Source organism: Melopsittacus undulatus, chromosome 9, assembly GCF_012275295.1.
Source record: "Melopsittacus undulatus isolate bMelUnd1 chromosome 9, bMelUnd1.mat.Z, whole genome shotgun sequence".
Classification (NCBI taxonomy): domain Eukaryota; kingdom Metazoa; phylum Chordata; class Aves; order Psittaciformes; family Psittaculidae; genus Melopsittacus; species Melopsittacus undulatus.
The window spans coordinates 15,078,372-15,106,284 of record NC_047535.1 but is presented as its reverse complement, the minus strand read 5'-3'; the positions used below and the strand labels follow the sequence as shown (position 1 = coordinate 15,106,284).

General features: G+C 37.3%; 1 protein-coding gene across 1 annotated transcript in view; it reads right to left on the bottom strand.

Moving 5' to 3' along the window:
- Positions 1 to 26,961, bottom strand: part of HERC1 (HECT and RLD domain containing E3 ubiquitin protein ligase family member 1) — a 76,765-nt gene extending 49,804 nt beyond the window's left edge. Inside the window, 25 exon segments of the mRNA XM_005145703.3 lie at positions 2,964 to 3,015; positions 3,288 to 3,408; positions 4,734 to 5,040; positions 6,709 to 6,880; positions 7,318 to 7,438; positions 7,522 to 7,636; positions 9,314 to 9,487; positions 10,381 to 10,602; positions 11,042 to 11,233; positions 11,641 to 11,773; positions 11,946 to 12,074; positions 12,076 to 12,099; positions 12,544 to 12,765; positions 14,382 to 14,507; positions 15,089 to 15,254; positions 15,684 to 15,818; positions 16,873 to 17,044; positions 17,133 to 17,277; positions 18,512 to 18,639; positions 20,079 to 20,222; positions 21,593 to 21,689; positions 22,381 to 22,692; positions 24,234 to 24,428; positions 24,713 to 24,808; positions 26,032 to 26,961. Coding sequence (XP_005145760.1) covers positions 2,964 to 3,015; positions 3,288 to 3,408; positions 4,734 to 5,040; positions 6,709 to 6,880; positions 7,318 to 7,438; positions 7,522 to 7,636; positions 9,314 to 9,487; positions 10,381 to 10,602; positions 11,042 to 11,233; positions 11,641 to 11,773; positions 11,946 to 12,074; positions 12,076 to 12,099; positions 12,544 to 12,765; positions 14,382 to 14,507; positions 15,089 to 15,254; positions 15,684 to 15,818; positions 16,873 to 17,044; positions 17,133 to 17,277; positions 18,512 to 18,639; positions 20,079 to 20,222; positions 21,593 to 21,689; positions 22,381 to 22,692; positions 24,234 to 24,428; positions 24,713 to 24,808; positions 26,032 to 26,961 — 4,630 coding nt within the window.
- Between the last annotated feature and the right edge of the window lie 952 nt (positions 26,962 to 27,913).

Here is a 27,913-nt window from a genome sequence, read left to right as displayed (position 1 = left end):
ACTTAAAAGATCAAGCTCATCTCAATCAATACAACTGTACCAAGCAGCAAAGTTTTGGGGAAAAAACGTTTACTCTTGAATTAGTACAGCCAAGGTAACAGACTTCCAAATTCTCCACCTTTTTTTCAGAGAAGAAATATATATATATCTCCCTCTTAACACAGTTCTATGCATCCACCAAGACATGTTTATGCCCCTTACTCAAACACCATCTTTCAATTTCAAAACGCAGAACTCATTTTATTACAAGTACACAAAACGATTTCAATTTAATCTGGATTTCATTCAAGTTGCTGCTTTTTTCAGAGTTGCCCAGTTGTGTTAGTGAAGTACTACAGTACACACAAGCATGCAGAAATTCACTGATTTAACTTTAATGACACGCCAAGACAGGAGGACTCTCTGTAACTATGCTTATGACTGCACTGCTAAATACACATTCTTTACTGTTAAGTCTCTAATGCAACGTACAGTAGCCCGCAAGTACCATACAGGACAGGTACAACATTTTGAGGCACACTCTCTGGATCTGCAAAACTGATGAAGATTAACCTAAGCAACAAAAAATACCCCCAAATGGCTTAGATATGAGGGGAAAATAACAATATGCTCATCATCCCTTATAGCAAAAGTATTGAAAATACTTCTCTTTACAGGAATGGAAGGAAAAGTTATCTAATTTATGAATAACTAAATAACAGCAAGGAACAAGTTACTCAAAGGATCCTCAAGCTGAAGTACAAATACTGGAGTCATACGTCTGACCAGATACAATAAACAAAGGAAAAAGCACTTAATGAATGGACTGAGTGGTTAAGATGTTAACTGAGTAAAAAGATAAGGCTTTCCTTCCATACTCATCTGCAAGACCACAGGAACAGCTTATAGTATTACTAGTCTTTCTACTGCTAGTTTTCTATATTGCCATTTATGAATAGAAAAAATGTCCATACCATAAAAATTAGACTATAACCACTAGTGAGATTCATTTATTAAGGAAATGTGATCTGAATTTTGACTAATGAATTGCTACACTCAACAAATTCTAAAAGAAGCCAATCCATTGCAGAAGGAATTACTCTCTTGCCTGTTACAAAGGAACCACTCACAAATACCCTATACACACTATATTATTTTGACAACTTTTTAAGGATCAAATACTGTGCAGAGTTTAGCTTAGGACAAATTAACCCTCCAGAACCTCAGGACAGCTTCAGAAGATAACTAGGATTCACAAAATGATACATTTCACAACAAATCAAAGACCTTAAATAGCACCCAGCTAAACAGCTCATCCACTTGATCACACAGATCTTTGTAGATCTCTTCCTGACCTTGACATAAGTATCAGGAATGCTTCCCTGTAAATGCACCCTGCATTCACTGGCTAAGTCTGATATTAGGTGTCAGCCAAAACTGCCAGATATATCACATGGCACAAGTACAATAGTTTGCATTATCATATGCTGACTAACTTCCAATTGTCAAGACCAGACCAAAAAAAAAATCTACAAGTCCTATGGGGACACCAAATAAGACCCCTAGTACCAGAAAACAGGTATCTGTACATGTCTCAGTGTTCAGTTTGCAAATGAGCTACATGAGCTTCTTTATAGGTTCTGGAAAGGACAACTTCATTTACCTCTATTTCTCCTCAGTGTTACACATCTGGTGCAGAATCTTTTTCTGTAATATGAAGCTTCTATAGGTTAGTTGGTTGATAAAGTCTGTTCTGCATTATGTTTCATTTCCTGGAGCCCATGACCAAAACAACCTTATGAGTCCAATCAACAGCGCCGGAAGATATATCATATCTTTGATCTAACACAGAATGATTTCCTGGATTACTTTCAGGATATAGAGGAAAACACAGAGATAGCTCTGTGTCAGATTAATATCAAAGCTAAAAATGGTGGCTTCAAAGAATACACTGCAGACCAGAGTGCTAACAGAGGCTATCCCATCTTCTAACACTGAGAATATCAACACATATCCTGCTGTCAGAGAACAAACAGCTCTAGTATATTTCTTTACTTGAGCATGGACAAGGAATTCCTTTCCATATAATTAACGAATTGAAGTGTAATGGGTGCTGCCACTGATGGTTTGCTTTATAATTCCAAAAGACTTTAAAAAAGACAACAGCTTCTCAGTAATCTGCTTATCGATGAAGGCTATTAAACTAAAACTCTAAGGTTATCTAACAGTATTAAGGCTTCTTGCAATTAAGGCATATCATAACCTAATGCTTCTTACTAAGATTTTTACAGATACAATACATAAAAGTCATGATTCTAGCAAAGACTCCGCATCATCCAGCATGAAGTGACACTTTCTGGTCTCTGTGAACAAACATTCTTTGCCCCCCACACTGCCTTCTGTGAAGAAGTTCAGTGAGATGCCCCACAATGCAGTGCAACAAAAAGCAGTACAAAAGCTAAAAATCTGATTTATATTGCAACAATGGAAGAAGCAATTGCTTGGTTCTGTGGATGTGCTGCTGCTGAAGGGATTCGAAAACAGAAGTATTTTCTGGATATGAGTTTTCTATGTTCAAGCACATTTTATGCTAAAAATGTTCACTGTTAACACAAGAGTAGAGTGTTCTACTTGAACTTCCCTGGTAATTTGTCCTTCCTGAAGTCATGTAACTGAAAACAGAATGAAAAGTTCCATATTCTTCACCTAACTTCATGTCACAGAAATCCTCACTTGCTTCAAAAGAAAATTGGAATTCTAGAAACTAGAATAGTTACAACCTAGGAAATACTATAACCAAGCCACAAAGCAACAGAACTTAGCACAGCAAGCAGTAGGTACTAGTTATATAAAACGTTCTTTTTAAACAATTTTAACATCCTGATTGCCACTATTTACTGTATTTCACTGCAAACATATTTTACTTTAAGAAATACTAACATACTTATCAGGTCAGTAATCACTAGGTAAACAGTAAAACTTACCCCTCTTTCTGTGTGATGATGCCAAATCCAAATCAACATTTCGTCTTCCACTCTAGATTAAAAGATGAATAAAAGGCTTATTTCTTTAGGTGAACATATGTGGTGCACAATATTCGAGTTTTTAAAATACATCCCTCACCCATGAAAATGAGAAAGTTATCATTTCCACTGGTTTTATTACCCCTATTACTTTCTCTCAAAAACTGGTGTTATTAGAAGAGAAGCTAAAGTGCTTAAACAGAGAACTAAACAAATGTGTATGATGTACTTCCCATCTAAATATTATATTGACAATCTCTAAGTACATAATGTTAGTTTACTTACCAGTGAATAACCTTCCTCATCTGATTCTGGCTGAGACAAATCAGATTCACTTCTTGATTTAATCAGTCTGTAGCTTGAGTTTGCATGGATTGAGCGACTTTCAGCAGTAAGACTTTCACTTCTACTTTATGTACACACACACACACAAAGAAAGAGAATACTGGCATTAGACAAAAGGGAGAGCTGATAGTCAAATTTAGCAAGTACCACAGTTTTATGTGGGAGCAGATTATCACAGAACATCACAAGACCACACCAAAGATCAAAAAAGTGGTCTGATGGCTTCAGGTATTATGCTTATGAAGTGTATTAGTAAACTGTTATTTCCTAACAACCTTACAAGCCAACGAAACAAATGACAACCTCAAATGACTGATCATTCAAGTGCTTTGCTAAGTGCTACATACAGTATACAGAAACACTTCAGAGATGAGAGGGCAAGAAAACAGACAAAGTAAGTGGGTGGAAAAGCACTGAACTTTTTAAAAACCCACCCCCCTAAAACACATCCGAAAGTTGATATGCTGGAAATGAAAGCCACCCTGACAATAACAGAGGCAACCACCCATGCTTTAGGGACTAGATTTCCAAAAAGAAGCAAAAATAAAAAGAGTACTGAATATATACAATCTCCCTCTGAACTCCCCATTAATATCGTGATTTAACATATCAGAGTTTCTGTACACTAGAATTTTAAGCAGACTCGGCAGTTAACTAGTAGCACCAGGTACACAATTCCTCTTTTATCTCCTAATACACAAAGACCTCTAGAATAAACATTTAAATGGGTCCAGTTTAGAATAAAACTGTGTTACCAAGAATATCTCAGGTTAGGAAAACTAAAATACATTATGTAGTACTTATACTATTTAAATGATATACTTCACCAATTCAGTGAGCTGTCTGGCTTGCTTTTGTTATTATCCTGTACCTAACAACAGTGTCAATAACAATACACACCAATATGTTAAGAATATTTATAAAAATTGATCACAAATGACATGTTTCATAACAGGCTTTGAAACTATTGCTTTTAAACATATCCTACAAATGTCTTTTGGACCCCATTATATAGGGCATTGCTAAAGTTCAAGAAAATACAAATATGGAAATAAAAAATCCAAACACACAATCTTACAAAAAAATCAGGAATATTTCCAGCTACCTCAGATTATCTGTATACCTGATGGTCTGGACTTCAGTATTAAAGCCCAGCTTTGAAAAGTCAATATGGTCCACACAGACTAAAACTCTTACTCAGGTTTAGTTAATGTAGACAAAGTAAATTGAGCAAAATCACTATTCTCAACAAAAGCACACCATTGCTCTAGGCAAAAAACTCCTTTAAAAATGTCTGAGAATCCTTAGAGGAAAACCAAGGTTATTTAATCAATGATAAAGGAAGCACAAAAGAGTTAAGTATTCTAAGCATTCATGAAACTCCACCTTGTCATGAGTCCAATCCCCTCAGAAGCAGTAGAGGGAGGCTGCTGTAACTGCCCATCCTCCCTTCGTTTCTGGATCTCCTCAATAACAGGGCTCACTCCTAAGATTAACAAGGCACATCTGTGGATCACAGAGTTGCATGCAGCAGTATACACATCTTGACCTTCTGTCAGATCAGTGCTGATTCTCCGTTCCTGCTGAGACTGAGGAGGTGGATCATCAAGCCTAGTCCCTGTCCCAGTGTTCATTCTATCTCGATCCCGACTCCGAGCTACTTCACGGGCTGATAGGAAACATTGAAATATTTCTGTAACATGCAACACAAAAAGAAGGTCTTAACTTCTAGACATCACTTTTCTAAAAGCTATACAGAATGAAATATTCATCTACATCTTGGTCCCAAAACTGCCCCTCTACAAAGAAACATGAGCATTTTTCCAGCAGCAGAAGAATACATTATTAGTACAAAGAAGTCAGGCAAACAGATTAAATGAATCATTTACACAAAGTTAAGACAAAAGAGTTGGACAGAACACTAAATGCTCTTTCAGTGTCTTACTGAAACCCAACTCCTGTTCTGACAGCAAAGAGATTATTTCATATTTGCCTTTTAGCAGACATATATAAAGTAACCCTTCTGCACATGTGTATTCCAGACACCAGCATATCTCTAATTCAATACTGAAACAGGCTCAAGCTTTTATAAGTTTTGTTCAGTGCAATGAACATCCCATCAAAATTCTTAGCCTTCACTTTGCTTAATTCTGCTGCTGTCTAAGGTGTCAGATTTTTTAAAGAAGCTGCGTGAGAGACCACATTATTGTCCAAAGACCAAAAACTCTCCTGACTTAATAATTTTCATTTGAAAGATTCAGATCCCCTTTAGCAAGGCAAACACTTCCTGCTTATAAGTTAGACACAGCAAGGCATCAAGGACACAAACTGAACCCTGCATGACAGGATGAGCTTTCCCTTAGGACCTCCAGTAAAAGAGCCATTATCTTGCTACTTATATGTGCCATGGAAGACTACTGTCTGGATGTTTCTGGATACATTTCCTTTATTGTGCCCAGAAACCATATCCAAGCATGCTTTAAGAATACTAAGCATTTGCCCAGGATAACTGCAGAGCAAGCAGCAAAAGCATGTTGCATCTACTGAACATGTGTGCAGCTTCTAAACTCACACATCCTACAGCAATTTTCAAACACTAACATGATTTCAGTCTCTGTGAACACCAGGGTAACAACAGGAAAAGCAGCTGTGCGTGGCTGGATGTTGCTTCACTAAAATTGGAAAAATTAAGGATTAAGTATCCCACTGACTGATTATAAGCCCAAGTCAGTCTAACAGCAGTTTGCAAAGTTCACCTTTTTCAAGCTAGCTTCTGAATTAAACAAGTTTTCTCAGAAAACCTGTGAGAAAGCATTGCAAATAATGTTACAAATACCAAATTTTCACTAGAACATCCACTGTTTCATTAGACTTAGGAAGAGATATTCAAAGATACAAGTGAATTCCAACTCAGTCAGTCCATTGTTACCATCAGTGCTTTTGTTTCCAGCTTCAGAAAAATATAAAACTTCAAAGTTTATTACATACAAAAACAACCCGTACAAATAGCAAAAATTCTGTATCTGAATACTGATACAAACTCAAGAGATCTACTGAACAAACATTCATAGAAAACAATATGACACTTAATAGCCTTGTAGACAGTGCTGGTATATGGCAGATGCCCTGAGAATTGCCCATAAAGGCAGTCCACTTGCCTAATATTCACAATCTCTTGTCTCAGGAGATGACCCCAACCCAATAAAGGCACTACACCATTTTCTAAAGCCCAAATTCTCTCGGTGTTTATGCAGACAGATCTTATCACCTTTCAAATACTTTTTCTGTTTTATCTTGAAGAGGGAAGTAAAACACCCTTCCAAAGCAGATCACATTATTGGCACACGTGACTAGTACTTACTACCAGCTGTCATAACTTCATGTTCTCTTTCCTCCTCTTCATCTTCCTGTTCTGGGTGTCCTTCTTCTCTGTCACGTTCTGCCTGCTCCTCCATTTCTGCTTCCTCATCAATTGTACGAGTAAAAGGATGTTCTTGAGTATCAACATCAGCAGATTCTTGGTTATCTAACATCTTGATTAAAGAAAATAAAGTGAAATTAATTCTCATCAATATAAAAGATTAACACACAAGAAAGAACAGTCTTTTTTCCTAGCAAAAATATTGCTTTGATACTATGTGAAATAAGCAACACAGCTGTTTACACTCAAGGCTTTAAATACAAAAGTAGAAAACCACAATTTTTTTAGTAACTGTTACTCAGATTGTCTGAAGAAAAACATCTCTTTGCAATGCTTACTAGGCTCTGTTGTCAAACCTTGACACATCAGCATCAAAGCCGTTAGTATACACATGATGCTGTTTCATAGGTAGACTAGTAGCATCTTAGTGCCTTTTGTTTCAGTTGAAAACTCCCACAGGTGAGGCAACATATATGAAACTACCATCATATAATATTTTCTTCAAATGCAGTAAAGCCTGAAGAACTGAAGAGAGATTTATAGTCTTACCCATCTGTCTCTTGAGGATGATCTGGTCTGAATAAGTTCCATGTTCTTGCAGGCAAGCAAGCGACTCCGAACTTTATACACACAGCGGTATACTTCTGCCAAGGCTTTGCCAGGCTGGTACCTACAAGAGAGACAACCAAACTGTAAAACGTCATATAAACCTTTTAAAAACGGAATTTTTAAATGCAGCTGTAAGTTACTTGCCTGCTCTCACCACAGGCTTGACTAAGTAGACTTGTATGTTTCAGGAGAGCTGCAAGAACAAATCTAGACACCGTATCTAGGAGTGATTCATTACTTAAAGTTGCAGTATCCCAATCTGAAAATAGAAAGTAATCCGTCAAAACTGACTACCCTTTCCAACAACCAAATATATTTTTAATCATAAAAAACCTGACAAAAAATCATCACCTATTTAAATCTTCAGATTTAGAAGTAGTTTTAATGCTTAAGAAATAAGTTTAGCGTCAGAAACTCATAAATATGCTGCTTCGGAAAAAGGTGTTTTGGTCTGCTCAAGGTACTTCACTCAGAGTCAGCCAAGAGCATGCACACAAACTGATGCCAGACACTCACAGAGCTGAACTCTTTCAAACTCTCTTGCAATTTCTCTTTCAAGCAAGGACATGCAATTGGAGCTTTTTACCAAGAAACTGATTTACATGGAACTTGTTTAGAAACACACCATACTTGAGACTTTCTGCTCTTTCACACACAAAACCATATTCAGGAATTATTTTGCAGACTTACTTAAGATAAAAAGGCCCTACCTGTGGCAGGAGGGCCAACTATTAACACAAGCACAAGCTTAAGCACAAGCTCCACTACTATTAACAAGAAACATTTTCAGGTCTCAAAATTAAGGTTTGTCCAGTGTTTTCAGAAACTGACTTTTTCATTTCAAAATATTTCCCCCCACTTTAAAAAGAAAATACAAAAAAAAACATTGTTTAACGATAAAATAAGTAAACTGCCAAGCAAACCTACACAAGGCACCATAAATTTTCACGATGAAAAACCCGAGTATTACTGTCCCACCTCCATAAAATATATTTGCAACATTTTTTCTCAATTAAATATTATCTATGAATCCTTGAAAACTGCTTTAAAGATCAGAAAAATTAATCTGGCCACACAGTTTAGTCTAATATACCTGCTCCTCAGCAAGTTCCACTACTTTGCATTTGATGCTGTGCTGTCATGATACAACTTTCAGTCAGCTTGCTTTGTGGACAGGGCAGAACCCCATCAACTTCTGTAACATCCAAGTCCAGAATAAAAATCATCCATATTAGCCCAGTCACTTCAGATTTTGCAGACAACCAGCACAGTTTACTGGAATTCCTGTTTCTGTGGAATTCTGCAACAGAACTCTGTGTTGCTTTCAAAAGGCACATGATACCATCTGCCGTTTTCTTCATGTGGCCTAGTTTGGCCAGAGCTACAGAAAATTATCTCTGGATCCAGCAGTGTTACAGTGCAACTGCAATAGTTAGTGGACCTCACTAACTGCAGACCGAGGAAGCCTGAGCAGGAACCCAACTTTAAGGTCATAAGCATGAAGAACCATTAATCCTGTGAGGCCAGCCTCCCATGGACTTGAAAAATAACTTACCCTTCATCCCATTCCTAACATATTTTGCAAGTCACTTTGCCTTTCCCCCCATCTCCTCCCCATCAATTTTTCCTTCTAATTCCAAATTTCACCCTGTTCTACTAGGAAAAGAAAACACCAGTAACTGACTAAGCAAATAAGAGTGTCTGTTTTCCAGATGGGAGGGAAAAAGAAAATTGAAACACATGCTTGTCAAACACTGTCAAAATGTCAATGTCAAAAATTAGTAACAGTAAAAGCAAAAGAAAAATCACAGAACATGACAATGAAGCAAGTTTATCATGTCACAAAATTAAAAGTCATTGCCAAAGTATGGGATTCTGCTAGGATGCAGCTGAAGCACGCAACATGCCTTTCACACACACACATTCAACATCTTACCTTTACTAACAGCATAGTCTTGCATACTGATCCAGAGACTCCTTGCTGGCTCTTTTGTACAACCCAAGGCCAAATCAACATAGACTGTAATCTCAGGTCTCAGCTTATAATCAAATGGCTTCTGTTCCTCATTTCCAGATAGGGCCACTTCTAATAACGAGCTCATGCATTTATCTAACAGAAGGGAAATACCTAAGAAATTAAACTCTGCAAATTTTGATGATTACATGCATTTACCTACAAGTGGTTAAAACACCTTTTACTCTCCACTTTGTTAAAAAAAAAGAACTTAAGATCTTGTTGTATGCCTAAAAACTCAGATAAGGAATAAAGTGACTTAAGAGTTACAATTTACATAAAATCTATATAAATTTAGAAGCATTATCCAATTCTGCTTCAATAGAACAATTCTGTATCAATTCCACCTAATCTATATAGCCAAATACTCGCAATTATTTTATGGACCCATTTCAAAATACTGTGTCTTGTACATAAGTCTTGAAGTAGTCTACTCACAATCAGAGGAAGGAGGAAACAGGAGCTAAGACAAACAGGCCACAGAAAAGCAGAAGCAAGTTAATTACTCAGACAGGAAGGGATGACTAGAAATACTAATATTGAGTCATGTGACCAATTCTGGTAGATCAGAAGAATTTAAGTTCATTGTTAATAATATTATTTCTAATGGATGAAAATTCCACTTTGTAAGTAGAATACATTTCAAAATGACCTTTTTAATAATTACATTGAACAATGGAGCCTCTGGTGTGGCTGTTAAATTCTGGGCACCTAAGGGCAAAACATCAGCAGTTAACTCAGTGAAGCCTGTGTTATTTCTTTCACTGAGAAACTGCAGATTTTACTTTTCTCCTGTATGCATTTCCAGGACCCTTTGTAAACTACAGCATAAAAATACCCATTTTCCAACTTTTTATATTACTACCTAAACAGACAAGAATGCTGAAAGACAAACTCTAAGCCCACAGGCTTCTTAAGAAATCATCAGAAATTTTAAAACTCAACATAACTATTCACACTGACAATTAAACACCTGCATTTATCGTTACCTAAATGAGGAATATCCATTTCCACTCCATCACTGAAAAGGGGTGTTTTCAGCCAATAGGCTGTATCTTGTTCCTCAGGGGACACAGGAGGTCCCTGAAGCATGCCACCAAGACACCGCCCAATAAGCAAAGCTACAGTTCTCTCTAGATCAACGAGCCAGACCCAAGACTGGGCAGGCTGTGGTAAGGGCACTCCAGCAGGATCAATTAATTCAGGTCCACCTAGAAGTATTAGCAATGAATTCACAAATTAGACACTGTTGCCCAGACATTGAAAACAATCCTGCTCAAACACCTATTTTGTGCAATATATATTTCTTTGCATTCTGGTAACAAGCACAGATAAATTATATGACTGGAAACAGCACTCAATTGAACCAGAATACTTTGCCAAAATATCAACGAGAAACATAATGAATAGCAAATAAGTATAGTCATTCATTTCAGTCACTTCATCTCCGGTTCTATATTTCTATTTCACTGGCACCAGAAAAATCTGGTGGCACATGTTCAGAAAGTCTGCAGGTAAATCATGATTGTAAGTTATAATTCTATTACAGGATGAAATGGAAAGCAAATGGAAAAATCCAGACATGAAACTAAATAGATCATGACAAATTTATCTATTAGCTGCATCAGGAGAAGTTCAGATTACCCTTACCATGAAGTGGCCACTGTAATTCTTGATCTTCCAGAAGGGCTGCAGCAGGTAACAATCGATTGAGACGATCTAAAGGTGGCAACAGATCTAGCAGGTAACTCAGCAGAGGACGAGCTATTGATACTGGTAGTAACAGTAATGAGTTGACAATCTGAGAGAGCATACTACCAGCAGCTGATACATAAATTACATCTACAGAGAAAGAAATAAATACTCTGAATTAGTTACATATTCCAAGCACTACTTAACAAGTCAGAAAGAACTGTGGTGAATTGGGGTTTGTTTAATAATTATTAATCCATCCCAAATTTTACTTCCATAATTTTTAGCAATCTTTCCTCCAAAAAGTAGTTTTAAAAAGAAATCTAGAACTAATGACACTGAATAATGCAATAGCATCCTCTCCATTCTGTACTTTTGCTGCAAAATGTTCTATCAAAAACATGAAAGAGATGTTATCCTTGGGTAGAGAATCTCCTCCTTTGGGGAGGCTTGGCAGACCATAAGGAAAATAAGGTATTTTATTATTCAATCTAAACAAACAAGAATTGCCCTAAGCTTACAGAGACAGCATTACTGATTATTCCATGAATATTTACCTCTCAGTTTTTCTCCCACACTACCATTCCAAGAGCTTTCCTTAAGCAGTGTTGCAGAACGGGAATAGATATCTGTAGCATGAGGCAATAAAAGCTGAAGGTGCTTGTGAAGCAGTGCCACACTGCTGGAATTCTAGAAGGAAACAAACAAACATAAGAACTCTGTAAATGTATTTAAGGAACTCATTATTTCAATCAGTTTAGCTCTCAAATATTCAGAAGATTTTCAACAGAAAACTTACGACATGCTGGTGCTCATGCATGAATTTATTTTTCCCCTAAATGATAAAAACGAGGGCACACACCTCACTAACACTGTTGATGTGGCAATAAGCCAGCAACTGTTTCTGCAGTGAACATAAGAGCTCATGAAGATGAGCAGGTTGGCTGTTTTCCGATGATGATGTACCAAGTAAAAATTTATCACTGTTTTTTTTCCAGTTCTCCAAATGCTTGGTCCTATTATGACAAAAAGGGGGGGGAAAGAGAATAATTAAGTCTGCCCTCAGATTCTACAATACTATCATCTTAAAAAGCAGCCCTGGTGGCTGAGATGATACTGACAAAAAGCATACCATACGATCTAAGTACCTGATGTGTTACATTCTATCTTCCAAACAAATTTTGAGGCCAAAGCAAGAGCAATAAAATACTTTCGTCTGCTATAAACCCATCTACATTTATATAAGCCAAGTTAAACAATAAATATCACTATAATAATATTAGAACAATGATGTTAAGACATGATTTAAGTTATTTTAGTCCACTTCAGGACAAATACATGTGGCACTGCTACTTTATATAAAAGAGTGCCATTTTCTGAAAGCTGGGAAAAACAACTAAACTTTCTAAGTTTTCAAAATTCATTACCATAAAAAACAACTGTATAAAAAACCAACATACTGTATAGAATCCCAAATTTCTTAGAAGAGTCTTCATTAAGATTTCAGCTAGATGGGTATCCGGATGACTGCTCTGGACAGCATACGTTTGATCAGAGAGGTTTCCATAGCTTATACATAATGAGGAAGTGTCTGTGGCATCAGATGGTGAGCTATAGCCAAGCAAAGAAGCTACATGGGTGTGATCCTGCAAGCTTGTCAGGATAATATCCAATTGCATTCTCTAAAGAAAAATTTAGACACCAGTAACACCCTTTGTTAATGAAGATAAAATGAGCTATGAAGAAAAAAAGCACCATGCGTAAAAAATGCAATAAATATATTTTAATGAGACATTAAAATAAGACGAGGAAGTTTAAGGAAAAAAAAATCCTAACAATTTTTCCTACAGATCTGTAGCATCAAAGAACAGCTAAATATACCAAATTAGATGACCATACCTACACTAAAATTTTGAGATTAAGAGAGATTAGATGTTGGACAAAATGCTTTTACCATTTTATTCAGATAATCATAGAATCATAGAATAGTTAGGGTTGGAAAGGACCTTAAGATCATCTAGTTCCAACCCCCCTGCCATGCCCAGGGACACCTCACACTAAACCATATCACCCAACCTGGCCTTGAACACTGCCAGGGATGGAGCATTCACAACTTCCCTGGGCAACCCATTCCAGTACCTCACCACCCTAACAAGTAAAGAATTTCTTCCTTATATCCAATCTAAACCTCTGCTGTTTAAGTTTCAACCCATTACCCCCTTGTCCTATCACTACAGTCCCTAATGAATAGCCCCTCACCAGTATCCCTGTAGGCCCCCTTCAGATACTGGAAGGCAGCTATGATAATCACTATAACTTAATAACGTATTATAGTTGTCAGATTATATGGAGCGAGGAGAGAGCAATTATTCTAATCTATACATAGGAAAAAGGAAAAGTGCAAAAAGCAGGACAAGCATATATTAGATCAAACAAGGTGGCAGATGCACAGCAATGACCTCCAATTTTAGTAGTGTTTCCCACTACTGCTGGTTATGAATCCTGAAAATCCTGAACTTGTTCTTTGTCAGGGGTTTCAGTCTATAGCTATACTAATCTATAGGAAGCTTTAGAAAATCAGGATCAGAAGATCCTTCTTCATAGTGTCAGTGTAAACTGGTCTATTCCATACTGTATAAAATACATTATTGGACCAGCATTCTATGTGTACAGACTGAGTTATAGTTTTCCTCATTTTTTAATCTGATACTACTGCTGAAGCTTCAATTCCTACTGCTCTCAAGGACAGTAACAGATGTTCCTTGAATTTCTTTCCTTCCATCTGCTAGATACTGGGCAAGTCTCCAAACTTTATTAATTCCCATTCTTTCATTCCAAAATGCATTAATTCCTATTTTTTACATTCAACAAACAGAAAAAAAGGTACATCCCAGTCATCTTCACAAAGGAGGGTGAAATCCACGTACGAAAAGCATTATACAAGTACCCTTCCCAGAAAATAATTAATTTTCTGTTATCAATACTTTTAAAATCAGGGTACTATTAAAAATATCTAATCTTTAAATTTGTCTAGCTACTCTAATACAACAACTCTTAACCTTTCTGTAGTCAGCCTTCACTTCAGAAAACATGTACTGATCCCTGCCTCACTAGATTCTCATTTAGCTAGGCTACCTATAGATTCTGTTAAGCTGGGCTTTGCCCTGCATGTCACCAATAACATGCTTGCACTCTGCAAAGCAGACTCACCTCACTGTTCAAAATGTTTTAGACAAGAAAAAAAAGTAATAAAATACACAGCTGCTTTTAATGCACAGCATATCTGCCTTGACCTTACCTGTCCTTTTGATAGGCTTTCCCATCTATCAGGACCTTGGGGTAGAAGAGAATGTAGCAATTCCATCCTTTCTCGCAATGGAGGAAGTAGCATAGTCGCTCCTACTGAGAGAGTCTCAATTACGACCTAAAATCAAAGTAGCAGAAAATATTTATTCAGTGTGTGTAGGGAAACACACACCCTCAACTCAACTGTATCTTTAAAAAATATAGTATATCACACATGATATATCCAAAACATCCACTTAATTTAACATCAGTATTCTATTGCACAATAACACATTAACTTTTTGTTCTGTGGTGCAAAGATATGAGGTAACTGAAGGAGTAAAATGAGACAAACAGCTTGTCAAAACAATAAAAAGTTCTTTGTAAGTTGCTGTTTCCTGTAAGAGTGCCATCTTAGGAGAAGCTACTCAAGTTAGTTCCTCAATCCACATTAACTTCTAAGGTTCTTTATTACAAGCAATAGTAATCATTACAAAATAAATGCAGCCTTTTGAAACTCTTGTGTCACCATTTTCCTCTGCCTCCAGATCATAACAACGTAGTGATGGTGATGAAATTTTTTTAACTTTCATGAGTAAAACTGGAAAGACAGAATTGTGTTCAGAGTGCCAAGTTCAGAGCGTTGGATAAAATTATACAAAGAAAGAAAGAAAAGGAAGGAGGAGGATTTTCACATGTGAACAAAAAAGCATAGCTTACTTCCTGAATTTCATCAGGGACAGAGGAGTCCATCAGTCTAAATAACAGATTTCGAAGAGGACCAGCTTGCCGCCCGAGAATGCTCGTAGCTACCCCTCCAGCCAGTGCAAGCGCAAGATGATTAGAAAGCAACTTCAAACACAGTTTAAGAAAATTATGATGTTCCCTGTAAAAAAAAAATACATCCCTGTTAGTATCTCCCATTCTTAGCCTTACTCCCTCTCACTCATCCTCCAAGCTTTTAACTCTCATTTGATTCTGCATACCAGAAAGATAAGTAAATTCCAACTGGGGCATTAAAGAAACTCCTCTGAAAACCTACTGCCAATGTGGGAACAAAAAAATCAAAACTAGAATACAGAAAAGTGTCTTTGTGGACAGTGGTTTCAAGAGGAATGCAGTTTACAAAAATAGTCCCATGTATTAGGAGGCAAATCATCCCAAAATACACCAAAAAAGATATTCCTCACAAAAGGGGGAAAAATAAGTAGTAATAAATGCAATCTTCTCTCAAAATACTTAGGACTAAGCCATGCAACACTGCTGTAAAGAAAAAAATCTGTAAGTATCTGTAACATGCATATGCTGTATATACCTTGATGAAGGAAAAGGAAGTGGGGGAATTTCACTGTTAATTTTGTCACAGTAGTGCTCAAGAAAAGAACGAAGATGGGAAAAGGTACTTTCTTCAAGGTCTACGCAGTAAGGTCTGTGCCATGCCACAACTTGCCTGGAATCAAACATCAAAGTTAATTAACTACTGAGAATATCCTAAGTGCTTCAGTAAATTAACAGTGTGAGCAGGTTAAGTACACGCTTGACTGAACTCATTTTTGTTAGGACAAATTACTATGATTGAGGCAGACCAACTTCCCGACCCTTGAAGTTATTTTCTGTTTTGTTTTCTGTAAAGTCCCTTCTAAATCAAACACCCTTCATTTACGAACAAAACCACAAGGTCATAAATATAAAGCTGTATGTATTTAACCTGATTTGTGCAGAAGCTGACCAGTACTCACAAAACTGCTTTTAGTACAAATGCTAAGTAAAAAAAGAGACTTTGATACAGTGCTGTATTTGCATTCTTAACTGATATTTTGTAAGTTAGCTCCCTTTAAAAGGTGGCATTTGAAATTCTTCCTGAATTATCTTCCAAATACTAACTTTTTCTAATCCTTTGTGTTAAGCCATATATGAATCTGAAGTTCACCAGTTCACCTCAATCACTTGCTCCTGTCTTTGGTTTAACATATTATTTCAGTTATTAATATTAACAAGCTATTCATTTCAGTACAGGTTTTTAGTTCAGGTTAACACATAACCATCAACCAGACATTTAAGATTAGATAAATCACCACGTAGATTTAAAAAAACTTCTCAGTTCCCCAAAGTATTCTGCTTAGTCTACTCCTTGCTACCCTAAAGGAAACTGCCTAAGCCATAAAATAGTTCAGACCTGTCAGAAGGAAAACTAAAAAAATCACAACTTGTTTTTCCTCCCACTGCCTAACTTGTCAACTTTTAGTAGAGAGAGGTAATTTTTGGCTAACAAGATCTTCATATAGGAAGAACTAACACTTTCACGCTGCTCTATTTTTGCTTGTCATCTGTAACAATTTAAAATACAGGAAAGGGGGAAAAGAGGAGCAAGAGGGGACTCTCCAGTCCAAAACACAACAAGCAGAACACTGAAAATACAGGGCATGGCTAACACCTTCTGTAAAGCATTAAACATATCCCAAAGTGGACTTGTACAAACATTTGTCCCCAAACACCATTGTTACCTGTCCCTTGGCAAAGCTGTCCAGGCAAGGCTATGGGACGTTCCTGCTGAAATCTGTTGAATTGCAACTCCATCTAACCCACTTACTTTCTTCGGTTTAGTAATGGGACCAGTAGAGTTCCCCTGACCACACTGTCCCATTGAATTGTTACCCCAAGCATAAACTTCATTATCTAAAAAAACAAAGAAATTAGAAAATACAGATACAATTGCTCTTGATCAAGAGGAGGATTATGTATTTTAACATCTTATTCTTTTTACCATGAGAAAGTGCCAAACAGTGACTGTCACCAATTGAAATATCAACTATTCTTGTAGCAGCCAGTTCTTCAATAAGCTTGGGTCGGAGAGCAGTTGCCTCTGAGGAGCCGCAGCCAAGGCACGCACCACAGCCCCAGGCATAAACCTAGAGCAAACACGCCACAGAATAGCAGCAGGTCAAGTCTGTATTACTGGTGACCATGAACAAACAAAACACCAGATAACCATTTGCACAAGATTTGCAATTGAGCTATCAACAAAACATGAATAGTACTTTGATCTATCTAACATACCTTTCGTATAATACCTATTTCTTCCCCCTAACCACTCGGATCACTGGCCAAAGAGCACATAAATAAGGAGGCTGTTGCAAGAAAAGAAACGGCTACAGTATATACCAACATTCTTAATCCATACTTTAAAACCTCACTGCCTCTGAATCACAGGGAGGTGAGAGTGAGGAGTCAGTGAGCTACCTGTACGGAAATGCTTGCTGTATGGCATGTGTAGACATCATGCCAGTAAGCACCCTCATTTACACCTAAACATTTAGCTCTGTAGAGATTTGGGGCTGTTCAGCCTGGAGAAGGCTGCGTGGAGACCTCATAGCAGCCTTCCAGTATCTGAAGGGGGCTTATAAGGATGCTGGGGAGGGACTCTTCATTAGGGACTGCAGTGACAGGACAAGGGGTAACAGGTTGAAACTTAAACAGGAGAAGTTTAGGTTGGACATGAGGAAAAAGTTCTTTACTGTAAGGGTGCTGAGGTACTGGAATTGGTTGCCCAGGGAAGTTGTGAATGCTCCATCCCTGGCAGTGTTCAAGGCCAGGTTGGACAGAGCTTTGGGTGATATGGTTTAGTATGAGGTGTCCCTGGTCATGGCAGGGGGGTTGGAACTAGATGATCTTAAGGTCTTTTCCAACCTTAACTATTCTATGATTTTTCAGATTTGAAACAGAACTTTCAGTTAACACCTGTATTCTGAAGTACACACACACTAAAAAACCCCTATTAAACAACGTAACCACTCAGTTTGGTTAATGTCTTAAAATTTACAAGCATTTCACTATTCTTTATTTCTAGAACCCACTTGGCTTCCTGAATTCAATTTGATTTTGCACCAGTTACATTTATTAACCTAAAAATACTTCATTTTCTGTGGCTAAGCAAGACCCTTGAGCAGGGTACTTTCACGTACTTCAGTACATTTTGAACTACTCCAGCACACTGGCATCTCAGTACTTCAGTTAATATCTAAACCAGAACTTTACTGACAATTTAAATACCAGCTTAATACTTTCTTGACATTCAAAATAATAAACCCACACTGTCTCCCCCCCCAGATCTCATCACTGGAGTGAAAACTTGGGTTTGCCTACCTGCCCTGTTGACGTCAAGGCAAGTGAAGACTGACTCCCCGCACAAACTTTTCGAATAAACATTCCTTGCAAGGCTTCTATCACTTTAGGTTTATATACTCTATTCGTGTCACCATGACCAAGTTTGCCTACAAAAAGGAGGATGCACAAGTGGAAGAGATTTCCAGTACATAAATTATGACAATTAGAGGTACCCAAAAAGATTCTTTTTGGATGTCCAAAAACATCATAATGTATTTTTAAAATCAAAACACACTATAATTTTTATAAAATCTCATATATTGTAATTGCAGGAATTACAGACTTACTGAAACATATATTTATTATAGTTACTTAAATTTTGAAATATTAATTCCATATATCTGCCATATTCATTACCTGCTGGTTAATTATGAAAGCATTCCAGAGCACTAAATCTTTTCATAATTCATGAAGTGGCTTGAAAAAAAGCCCCAACTTCTCTGGATTTTTACCCCAATAGCTGTGTGCATTTGTGTAACCATTAACATTGTAATTCCCTTATTCCTCTAAGTTTCTCTTGAAAACAGCTATTCACCTTCCCAACTTCACTATTTTCAATCAATGACCTAAAAACGAAGGACTGCCACTAGACCATGTCAGTGTATGGACAGAAAAATAAGCTCCAAAAGGAAGGACAAACACCAAAATCAAATGTGAAATCTATTATAATGACCAATAATTCCTACAAAGGTTAGGCTGTTTCTTGTTGGTTCAGCTTTCCTATAAAGAAACCACAAGCCTCATGATTCCATAACAGTATTTTAGGAATACATATTAATATCCAAAAACCAAATTGACTGAACTTTACTGAAACGGAAGAGCAAACTCCAATACTCTGTGAAGGTTAAGATGCCTGTCCTGCTAAAATCTCCTTTTTCAACTGAAAGTAGAGAAAGAAGGGACAGAGAAATGGGAACAATTCTATCTGTGCATGGCAGAGCCAGCTTTCAAAGGAAATTCAAAATCCTACCCAATCTCATTAACCACCAACTTGATCGTGAAATTTCTGTAGTGTGCATTTTCTTATCTTCTCACACTAGACTACGGAGCAATAATACAGCAATTTTAATCTGAGTTGTATTTTTTCCTCTAGCAGAATCACCAAATTTAGCTAAATAAAGCAATAACAGAAAATTAATGATTCTGTGTTTGACAAAGCAGCTACAGGCAATGAAGGTTAGAAACCCTACATTTCTGAGATGGGAGGTATCTCTTCGAGAAGCAATTTAAACACAACAAGAAGTTTCTAGTGCATAAATAAAGTTACTGCTGTATTAAATAAGTGAGTTTATTTGAAAAAAAATATATATATAATTTTTCCCAGAATTGTTTATGCATTCATTGAGCTTTCTGCTCTGTGAAAACTCTCTTCCTCCTGATAATCCTTTTTGGAGTCTATACTCCAGCAGATAAACTGTATTTAGATTTTACCAGGCTTTTACCTTTTCTTGAACAGCTAACAAATGATCAAAAAAGGCAAAAACAAACTGCAAGGAGGTAGATGAAATAAGACAAAAATGACTACCAAAATGTTAGGTTTACCTACCATTGTCTCCTCCTCCAAATGACCATACTGTTCTCCCGTCTTTGGAGAGAGCTATTGTGTGTGAACTGCCACAGGAAACCTCTCCTACATTGCTAATATCTTTTACTAAAGTCGGAATGTTGCGGCTGTTGCTGTCACCATGACCTGAGGAGAAAAGAAAAATGTATTTTCTGTGAGGATATAAGCTCTATTTATGGGTTTGAATTTCAGTAAGATTTGCAAAACCTACATACATTAAAATAGCCACAAATAACAATTTCTGTCCACTTTCTGCAAAGAAACCCCCCCATTAACCTAAAGGTCAGTGAGAAAGTTCCTACAATTCCCCCCCAAACTGTAGGTTAAACTTCTAACCCAGTGCTCTGTTCTTAACAGCAGGAAAAGGCTCACCACTTCTTTCTACTGGTTACCTTAAAAAACTGACAGTATAACTTGTAGAACATCATCCACATAGAATCATAGAATAGTTAGGGTTGGAAAGGAAAAAGAAGCATTACGCTGTTAGATTAGCTACTCACTGATCTTTCCATTTATTTTCTAGATCACAGCATGGAGTTACAAAACCATTGGAGAACTGAATCATAGAATAGTTAGGGTTGGAAAGGACCTTAAGATCATCTAGTTCCACCCCCCCTGCCATTGGCAGGGACACCTCACACTAAACCGTATCACCCAAGGCTTCATCCAGCCTGGCCTTGAACACTGCCAGGGATGGAGCATTCACAACCTCCCTGGGCAACCCATTCCAGTACCTCACCACCCTAACAGGAAAGAATTTCTTACATCTACTGCCCCTGTCCATTACCTACTTTTACCCCTCCATCTACTTGGCAACCATGAGATTCAAAGCAAAGACAGCAGAAAGGAACTGATAGCAGGAAGGAACTACAGTCCAGCCTGAGACAATTTTCCATGCAAGATCTGTTGGTTCAACTGAACCTGATGGAGAAGGGTGGGCTTATAATAGGCCTACCAGCTGTACAGCAAAGATGAAGAAATAGACAAGTGAACTTTAAGCCAACAGAAATACTGTGGGTTTTGTTTTAGTTAAATGAAACTTTTTAGACATATTAAAATGACATAAAGCCCTTCTGGATCTTAATGTCAAGTATCCTTATGAATATCAGAGTAGAATCAGATCCTTGATATTATTAGCCAGTTATTCATGACTGTTCCAAGAACCATCCTACCATCACTAGATCATGTTTATCTAGAATGTCAGTTCAGTGCCTACTCTTTACCTTCAGGTGGGAGTGGCAATCACATACAGTCTTATGAATGAAGGCAACTTTTGTCACAAATAAAAATTTAATAAAGTAGAATCTCCGTAATATTAACTGCATTAAAGTATTTGAAGAGTATCTGCACTAGTTTTAATAGTCACCTATATGCACACACCTGTGTACAAATGTGCATTTAGAAGAGGCAATAAAAGAACAAGGCAAATACATGTGTACTGTCATTACCAGACATAGGAATTCTTTCAAAAGCATCCCACGAAACTTTAAAATTACCTAATCTTCCAAAGTCTCCTTCTCCCCACGTATACAGCTCTCCATCTTCTGTAACAGCAGCGCTATGTCTGTACCCAGCTGACACACACACAACCACCTACATGACATCCAAAAATGAAAAGCAAATTTTGACAGAAACTGAAGAGCAAGTCTGAATGCTTATGGAAGTCGAATTTTAAAAGCAGGCTATGTAAAATCCACTTGTTTGCTCTTGCGGAGCAAGTACACATGCAAATTAATTTCTGCAATCTTTTCCATTTAGTATTTGCTAAGTGAAATCAGTATGTAAAGAAACAAGGTTATATATAAAACTGATCACAATTTATCTATCAAGCAAACTTAACAGAATGTTATCCTAATCTTACTGCAGCAAAAAGAAGTATCAGCAAATGTTTAGAACACTGGCCAAAGCAGACAGATATGGAAGAGAAGGCCTTGTAGGATAATACAAAGCCACTTCTCAAATTAAGATGCTGTAAATTTGAATATGAAAAGTCCTAAAGTTACAGCTAACAAAAGCAGCCTCTCCTGGCATGTCCCTGCATTTCAGCAAAAGCACATGAGCCAGTTTTACTCTTGAGACTGTGAGAAGTTTTAGTGACAATGCCACTGTCCAAACCGCATGCCTAAAGGCAACTTTGAGTTTTAGTGCATCGCTGAAAGCAGACCCAGCTTCAAAGAGAAGTAAGAAACAACACAGAACTTTTACTTAAGATTTCATGTTTCAATTTTGACACAACGTCACAAGGAACAGAATAAAACCAGGTGCTCTGCTATTTAAAACATACCTTTCCTTGCAGAGGTCCCTGAATAAGTTTGGGATATTTCTGAGTTGAACTATTTCCATGTCCCAGTTTTCCATAGTCACCATCACCCCAGCTGAAGACTTCCCCTTCTGTGGTAAATGCTAAAGTGTGACCATCTGATCCTTTGGAAGATGACACTTTTTTAATAGACCTATGAGGCTCAAAAGTCAATTTTTTCAATGTCGACTGATTATTGGAGTCACCCAGTCCCAGTCTCCCATAGCTGCCTTTACCACAGGCTCTAACAGAACCATCCGTAGAAATAACAAAGGTACAATACTGTCCAGCTTCAATCTATAAACAGAAAGGTTAAAGAAGTAAAAAAGAAAGATTAATGTAGAATTCTCATATGGATCCAGAAGTCCGTATTTTTAAATAGAACAACAGGTTGCTTTACATAACCCTTTCATATAACATAATGTAAAAATTAAGGCAAATTCAGTCCTCAGCAAGCAGTAAAATCCAATCTCTTGAAAAATATACATAAATGTAATCAGTATTTACATTCTTTTCCTCAAGAAAATAATCTGGTTTATTTCTTCTAGAGACTACAGAACTCAAGCTGCCTTCAGATCTCCAAGTCGCATGGATGGAGATAGACAATCTTTGAAGATACCTTAATTTCTTAAGATTAAAAAGACAAAGCGACAGCTTCGTAAAGCATTGCAGGTTTTACTTAATTCTAACTAGGCTCAAGTGGTAACATCACCTAAATCCACTACTGTTTTGAGACTATGTATTTTAATTACATAAACACCAAGAAATAAAACCAAAAGTTTTTCTGAAGGTAAGAACTGTCTCTACTGGAAAGTCAGCACAGAGATGGAGAATGACCTAATAGCAAGCCAACTAATCCTGCAATAACCTACCATAGGACTCAACACACTGTAAGTGCAAAGCAGGTTCAAGTCTGAAGCATAAAGACACTGCATACCCACATCACAAACTGGCCTGAAGCGGGCACTAGGCTGCACTGTGACAGCTCTATTTACTGGGAATTACCTTCTTCATACAAACAAATCCTACAAAATCGTTGATGAAGGTTAAAGAAAAAATTCTTTATCCCCATGGGAAATGCCATGAATCTGTTGCATGGGTGTATGCAGTACTATTTAAAGCGTAACCCACTGAGATGGCTCATTCCACTCTTGTGTATTAGGGGGTTGTGTTAACAGTTTTCTGAATACATAAACATACTTTTTTATGTATAAACATACTTATTTATGCAGGACACCTGGTCCTGCAGTCCACTGCCATATAAAATAGACAGTAATGTCAACAGAAACAATTTCAGAGTATGCACCTAAATTGTCGAGGGGCCAAAAAAATGCTTTTACTTAAGTCAACACTGCAAAGCCACGATAGCAACAGAAAAGCAAATTGTTATATTCTGTGCCACGCATCACTAAAAGCGCTCAGTTGCAACTGCAGAATGTGTGACTGAGAAGAGAAAGAGCACCCTGTATTCGGATTTTCAGAAAGCTAATTAAGGTTGCTGTGCCAGCAGTTAGCCAAAAAAAAAAAAAACCCACAAAAACTAGAGGCAAACAAATTTGTCTCTGCAAATGCATTTCATAGCATGTTAAGGTAATTCAATTGTTCTTTTTTATATTATACTGATTTCCGTGTGCCAATAAAAACAAAACGGAGTGGTTTTTCCAGCCATCAATAAAAGTAATGAGATTCTTTCAATAAAATATCTTGTGTGATTAGTGCCGAGCATTATACCTTCATTACTACTTGACGCTCAGAAATAAAGTACTAGTTTCCTATTTTATGCTACAACTATGAAGCTGTTAAATGTTACACGGTATACCACTATAGGTGTCACTTACTGTCTGTGCATCAGAAAAACTTGGAGCAAGCTTGGGCTGAAGTATTTTCTCTTGAGTTCCTTCTACCAGTTGATGACTGCTGTTGCTACCCCAAACATATACTTCACAGGTCTCAGATACAATGGGAGCATCCCCTGTTTGAATGCTGTCAGGGCTGGCACATGTTCTTGAATAGTCTGATGCCATTCGACAAACCTATTAAAAAAGATTTATTACATAGCATCATTTTCATTTCTTTCCATATAGTCACAATGTTTAATGCAACTTTAATTTCCCCTCAATGATTGTTTCCCTAAAACATAAACCATACATCACCATATCATTAGGTTGCCCAAACTACTTTGTTTCTCTACATCTCATTTTTTGTCCTCCTCTTCTACTCCAGAATAACTCAGCAGAGACTGGACCATACCCACACGCACACAGCATCAGAGATGTAACTACAGTTACCTCAAATCAGGGTTCATTTCAAGACATACCTCTTCAAACAAACACAGTGCAGCCTCGTAAAGGGAACATAAGCCATCAGATGTCCTAGTTGGCTCTCTCCATTGACTTCGATCAGCAGATGATCCCTACAATTTTTAAATGTTATTATGAGAAAAAAAACCCAACTGGATGCAGCAACAGTGCACCTATACAAAATACATTAGGGATTTGTTCTGATAGCTGTGCAAAATTAAAGCTTTTCCTATAAGCATAAGTACACTACCTTTCTCCCCTGAGCTGCAATATCTGCATATACTCTGGGATAACAAAAATGTGACAACTGCTAGTTAAACATTCTTATTTAGTCATTTCTGTGAAAATACCTGAGTTTAATTTCTCCTAAACATCATTAGTATTTAGAGGTTATTACTGAAAAATTACTAATAATAATTTTTGTGTTTACATAATTTCCATGTTTTAGTGTCTAAATTTATACCTAGTCCAGAACCAGCACCAAATAAAACTGCCCATAAGGACTTTCAATCCAGTTCAGATCCTGCCACTGCCACGGTCTTCTCATGGTCCCTATTCTTTATATTTTTTAGGTTTTCCAATTTATGTTTATTGGCAAAGATTATACGCCTGAAAGAAAAGAATAACATCAGAGGAAGTAATTCCTTGTTTCAGTCTGAGCACAAGACAGAAGCCTGCCACAGCTTCTGATTGCATACTGTTCAATAACTTCATAGCTTTCAAAAGAATATCCATCCAGGACTAGAAGTAAGCACTCAATATACAAAGCAGTGTGCCATACTTCCAAACAATTCAGCTCTTTTGCTGACTGCATTAATTTCTGAGCAGTAGCAAAACCACTAAACATCTCAAATCTTACTGATCACCTGAATACATAAAGGAGAAGTCCAGGCTAACTGGAGAACAAGAACGTGCAGTAGAAGTAGCTTCAACTAGAAAACAAGGCAGACTGCAAAACTTGGATTTCTAAGCAAATTCAGCCTATAATGGTTCCATATTTTCTCAATTTTTTGCTATGAATTTATATGTAAAGTGTATCAAGTACATCCTTGATTCTTTTCCTGAAGTTAAAGCATAATACCAAAAGTGACAACACAGTGATTGCTTTTGTGTTTCATCTTTACCTAGAAGGAAATGGGAGGGCAGTGAATGACAGAAAGAGACAGTGGGTAACCCAGGAAATACTGGAAGAAAACATTTTACAGAAGAAACCCCTTTTTTAACATTTTAAGCAAACTGTTCAGCAAACCAGCATTCAGTGTTGAGAAACTATTTAAAAAGTTAAGAATGCAACTATGTTTGCAACATAGAAAAAAATCAAAGCTGGTATACCCACCAAAGACCGTCGCATCTGTGTTAATATGCTCATAAAGCAGTCAAAACTGATCATCCCTTCTGGACTTTGCAGCAACTTTGTTTTCTCCATGGTGTTTACTACAGCTGAAGCACCTAAAGCCATTTCTATCCATTCAAGAAGGTATCGCAAGGCACCTCGCTGGGCAGCCAAACCAAGAAGCAATTCAGAAGCTAATCTGCGACCTAAAGTGTCTGCCCCAGAGTTTGGAATTGTTACTCCTTTAAGAAATGTCGTTACTTGTGATAAACAGTCCAACCCCATTGGTGGAATCTTGCTTTCATTTGCTAAAGATAAAGGTGGCAAAGAGCTTACAACTTCTATAGCAGTATGGATAACATCATTGCAAAGACTGAGGCCAGGTCCTGATGCTGGCATCATCCAACTTTGTCTTAGCAGTGCAAATAACAAGCTTAATCCAGTCCGAACCCCCATTTCTATGAGTGCATCTGTACTTGACCTTGGACGTTCACTGACAGAATGCACATCTGTGGATCCAGAACTGCTCTCTGGTGAATGCTGCTGTTGTTTCACCTTACCCTTATCATGATATTTATTAGAAAGTGCATAGAAGACACGCTGCAACACAAGAAGACGTTTTCGAAGTGCTCCAGCAAACGGAGAGTCTGAGCATACCATCTTCGCCAGTGCCAGCTGGCTGCTAAGAAGAGCATCCAAGTAGTGGTCCTGTTCATCACTAGATAGTGATTCTCGCTCAAAATCTGGTAACTGAGGTCCTTTGAGGCACAGAACCTGCTGGGGCAATGGCACTACTTCTTTATTGCTGACTAACTTAGCGTACAAGATAGAAACTCCCTCCCTTGTTGCAATAGATTCACTGTCTTCTGTGATCCAGGAGCTGTTTAGATGTTCAAGCCATTTCAGCTTCACAGGCGGGACCATAGCTGCCATGTTGGCTTACTCCTTTGCCATCAGTCCTGGAGATAAAAAACAACCCTGTGAGTGTACAATATTATCAACAGAACTTGTTACTCACAGTATGACAGATCCTAACAACACTTTTTAAAAAGTAAGTAGCCTTGTATTTCCCTGATGCACAGCCACTACAAACCTCTCAACCATACTACTCAAACATGCAAGTGGAGCAATTAAAAAAAAAAAAGATGCTGTAATAAGCTATTTCCAAAAAATTAAGGTGGTGCAAGCTTACAAAAGAATTGTATGTTAGGAAGACAAAACTGGAAGGTAAAACAGGGGAAAGAAGTTAGTTTTTAGTTAAGTTTTGAGAGAGCTTCTCTATCTTGAAACCAACAATGCAGTATTGTGATTAATAAGTTGGTAAAACAATGACAACACAAAGTGCAGAGGTACCTCTATCACTGTAGATCAGCATGTCATGTGTGAAGAACTGTATGTAAGAGGCTGTATGATCAACAGCCTGAAATTCCATGGTAAAACATGCAAGCTTTTACAATTACAGCATAAAAAGTTCTCCAGTAAGTAGAGAATCTATTATTTGGAGATTCAATAGTAGAAGAACCTAGTAAATCACAGAAGGATGAGTCATCATGAAAGAAAATACAATCCTGAGGAGCACTGACAAGCACTTCCAACGGTGTGCCAAGCACTTCCATAATGGTTGGGAAGGTTAGGGAAAGGAAGCATTTTTACACAGTTATGTAAAATGCTGATCAACTGGGTTAAGCAGATGGATTTCTGTAATGAACTCATGAAAAACTGATACTGGATCATGTAGAGAAAAAGATTATTTCTCTCATCCACCCTAACAGTGAAACTAGCCTCAAAGTTGGACTACAAGTCTGACATTGCGAGTCATACATACACAGCAAATCAAAATATTCAGAATAAAAACTAAATAAAATTAAATCTGACCTGTAAAATA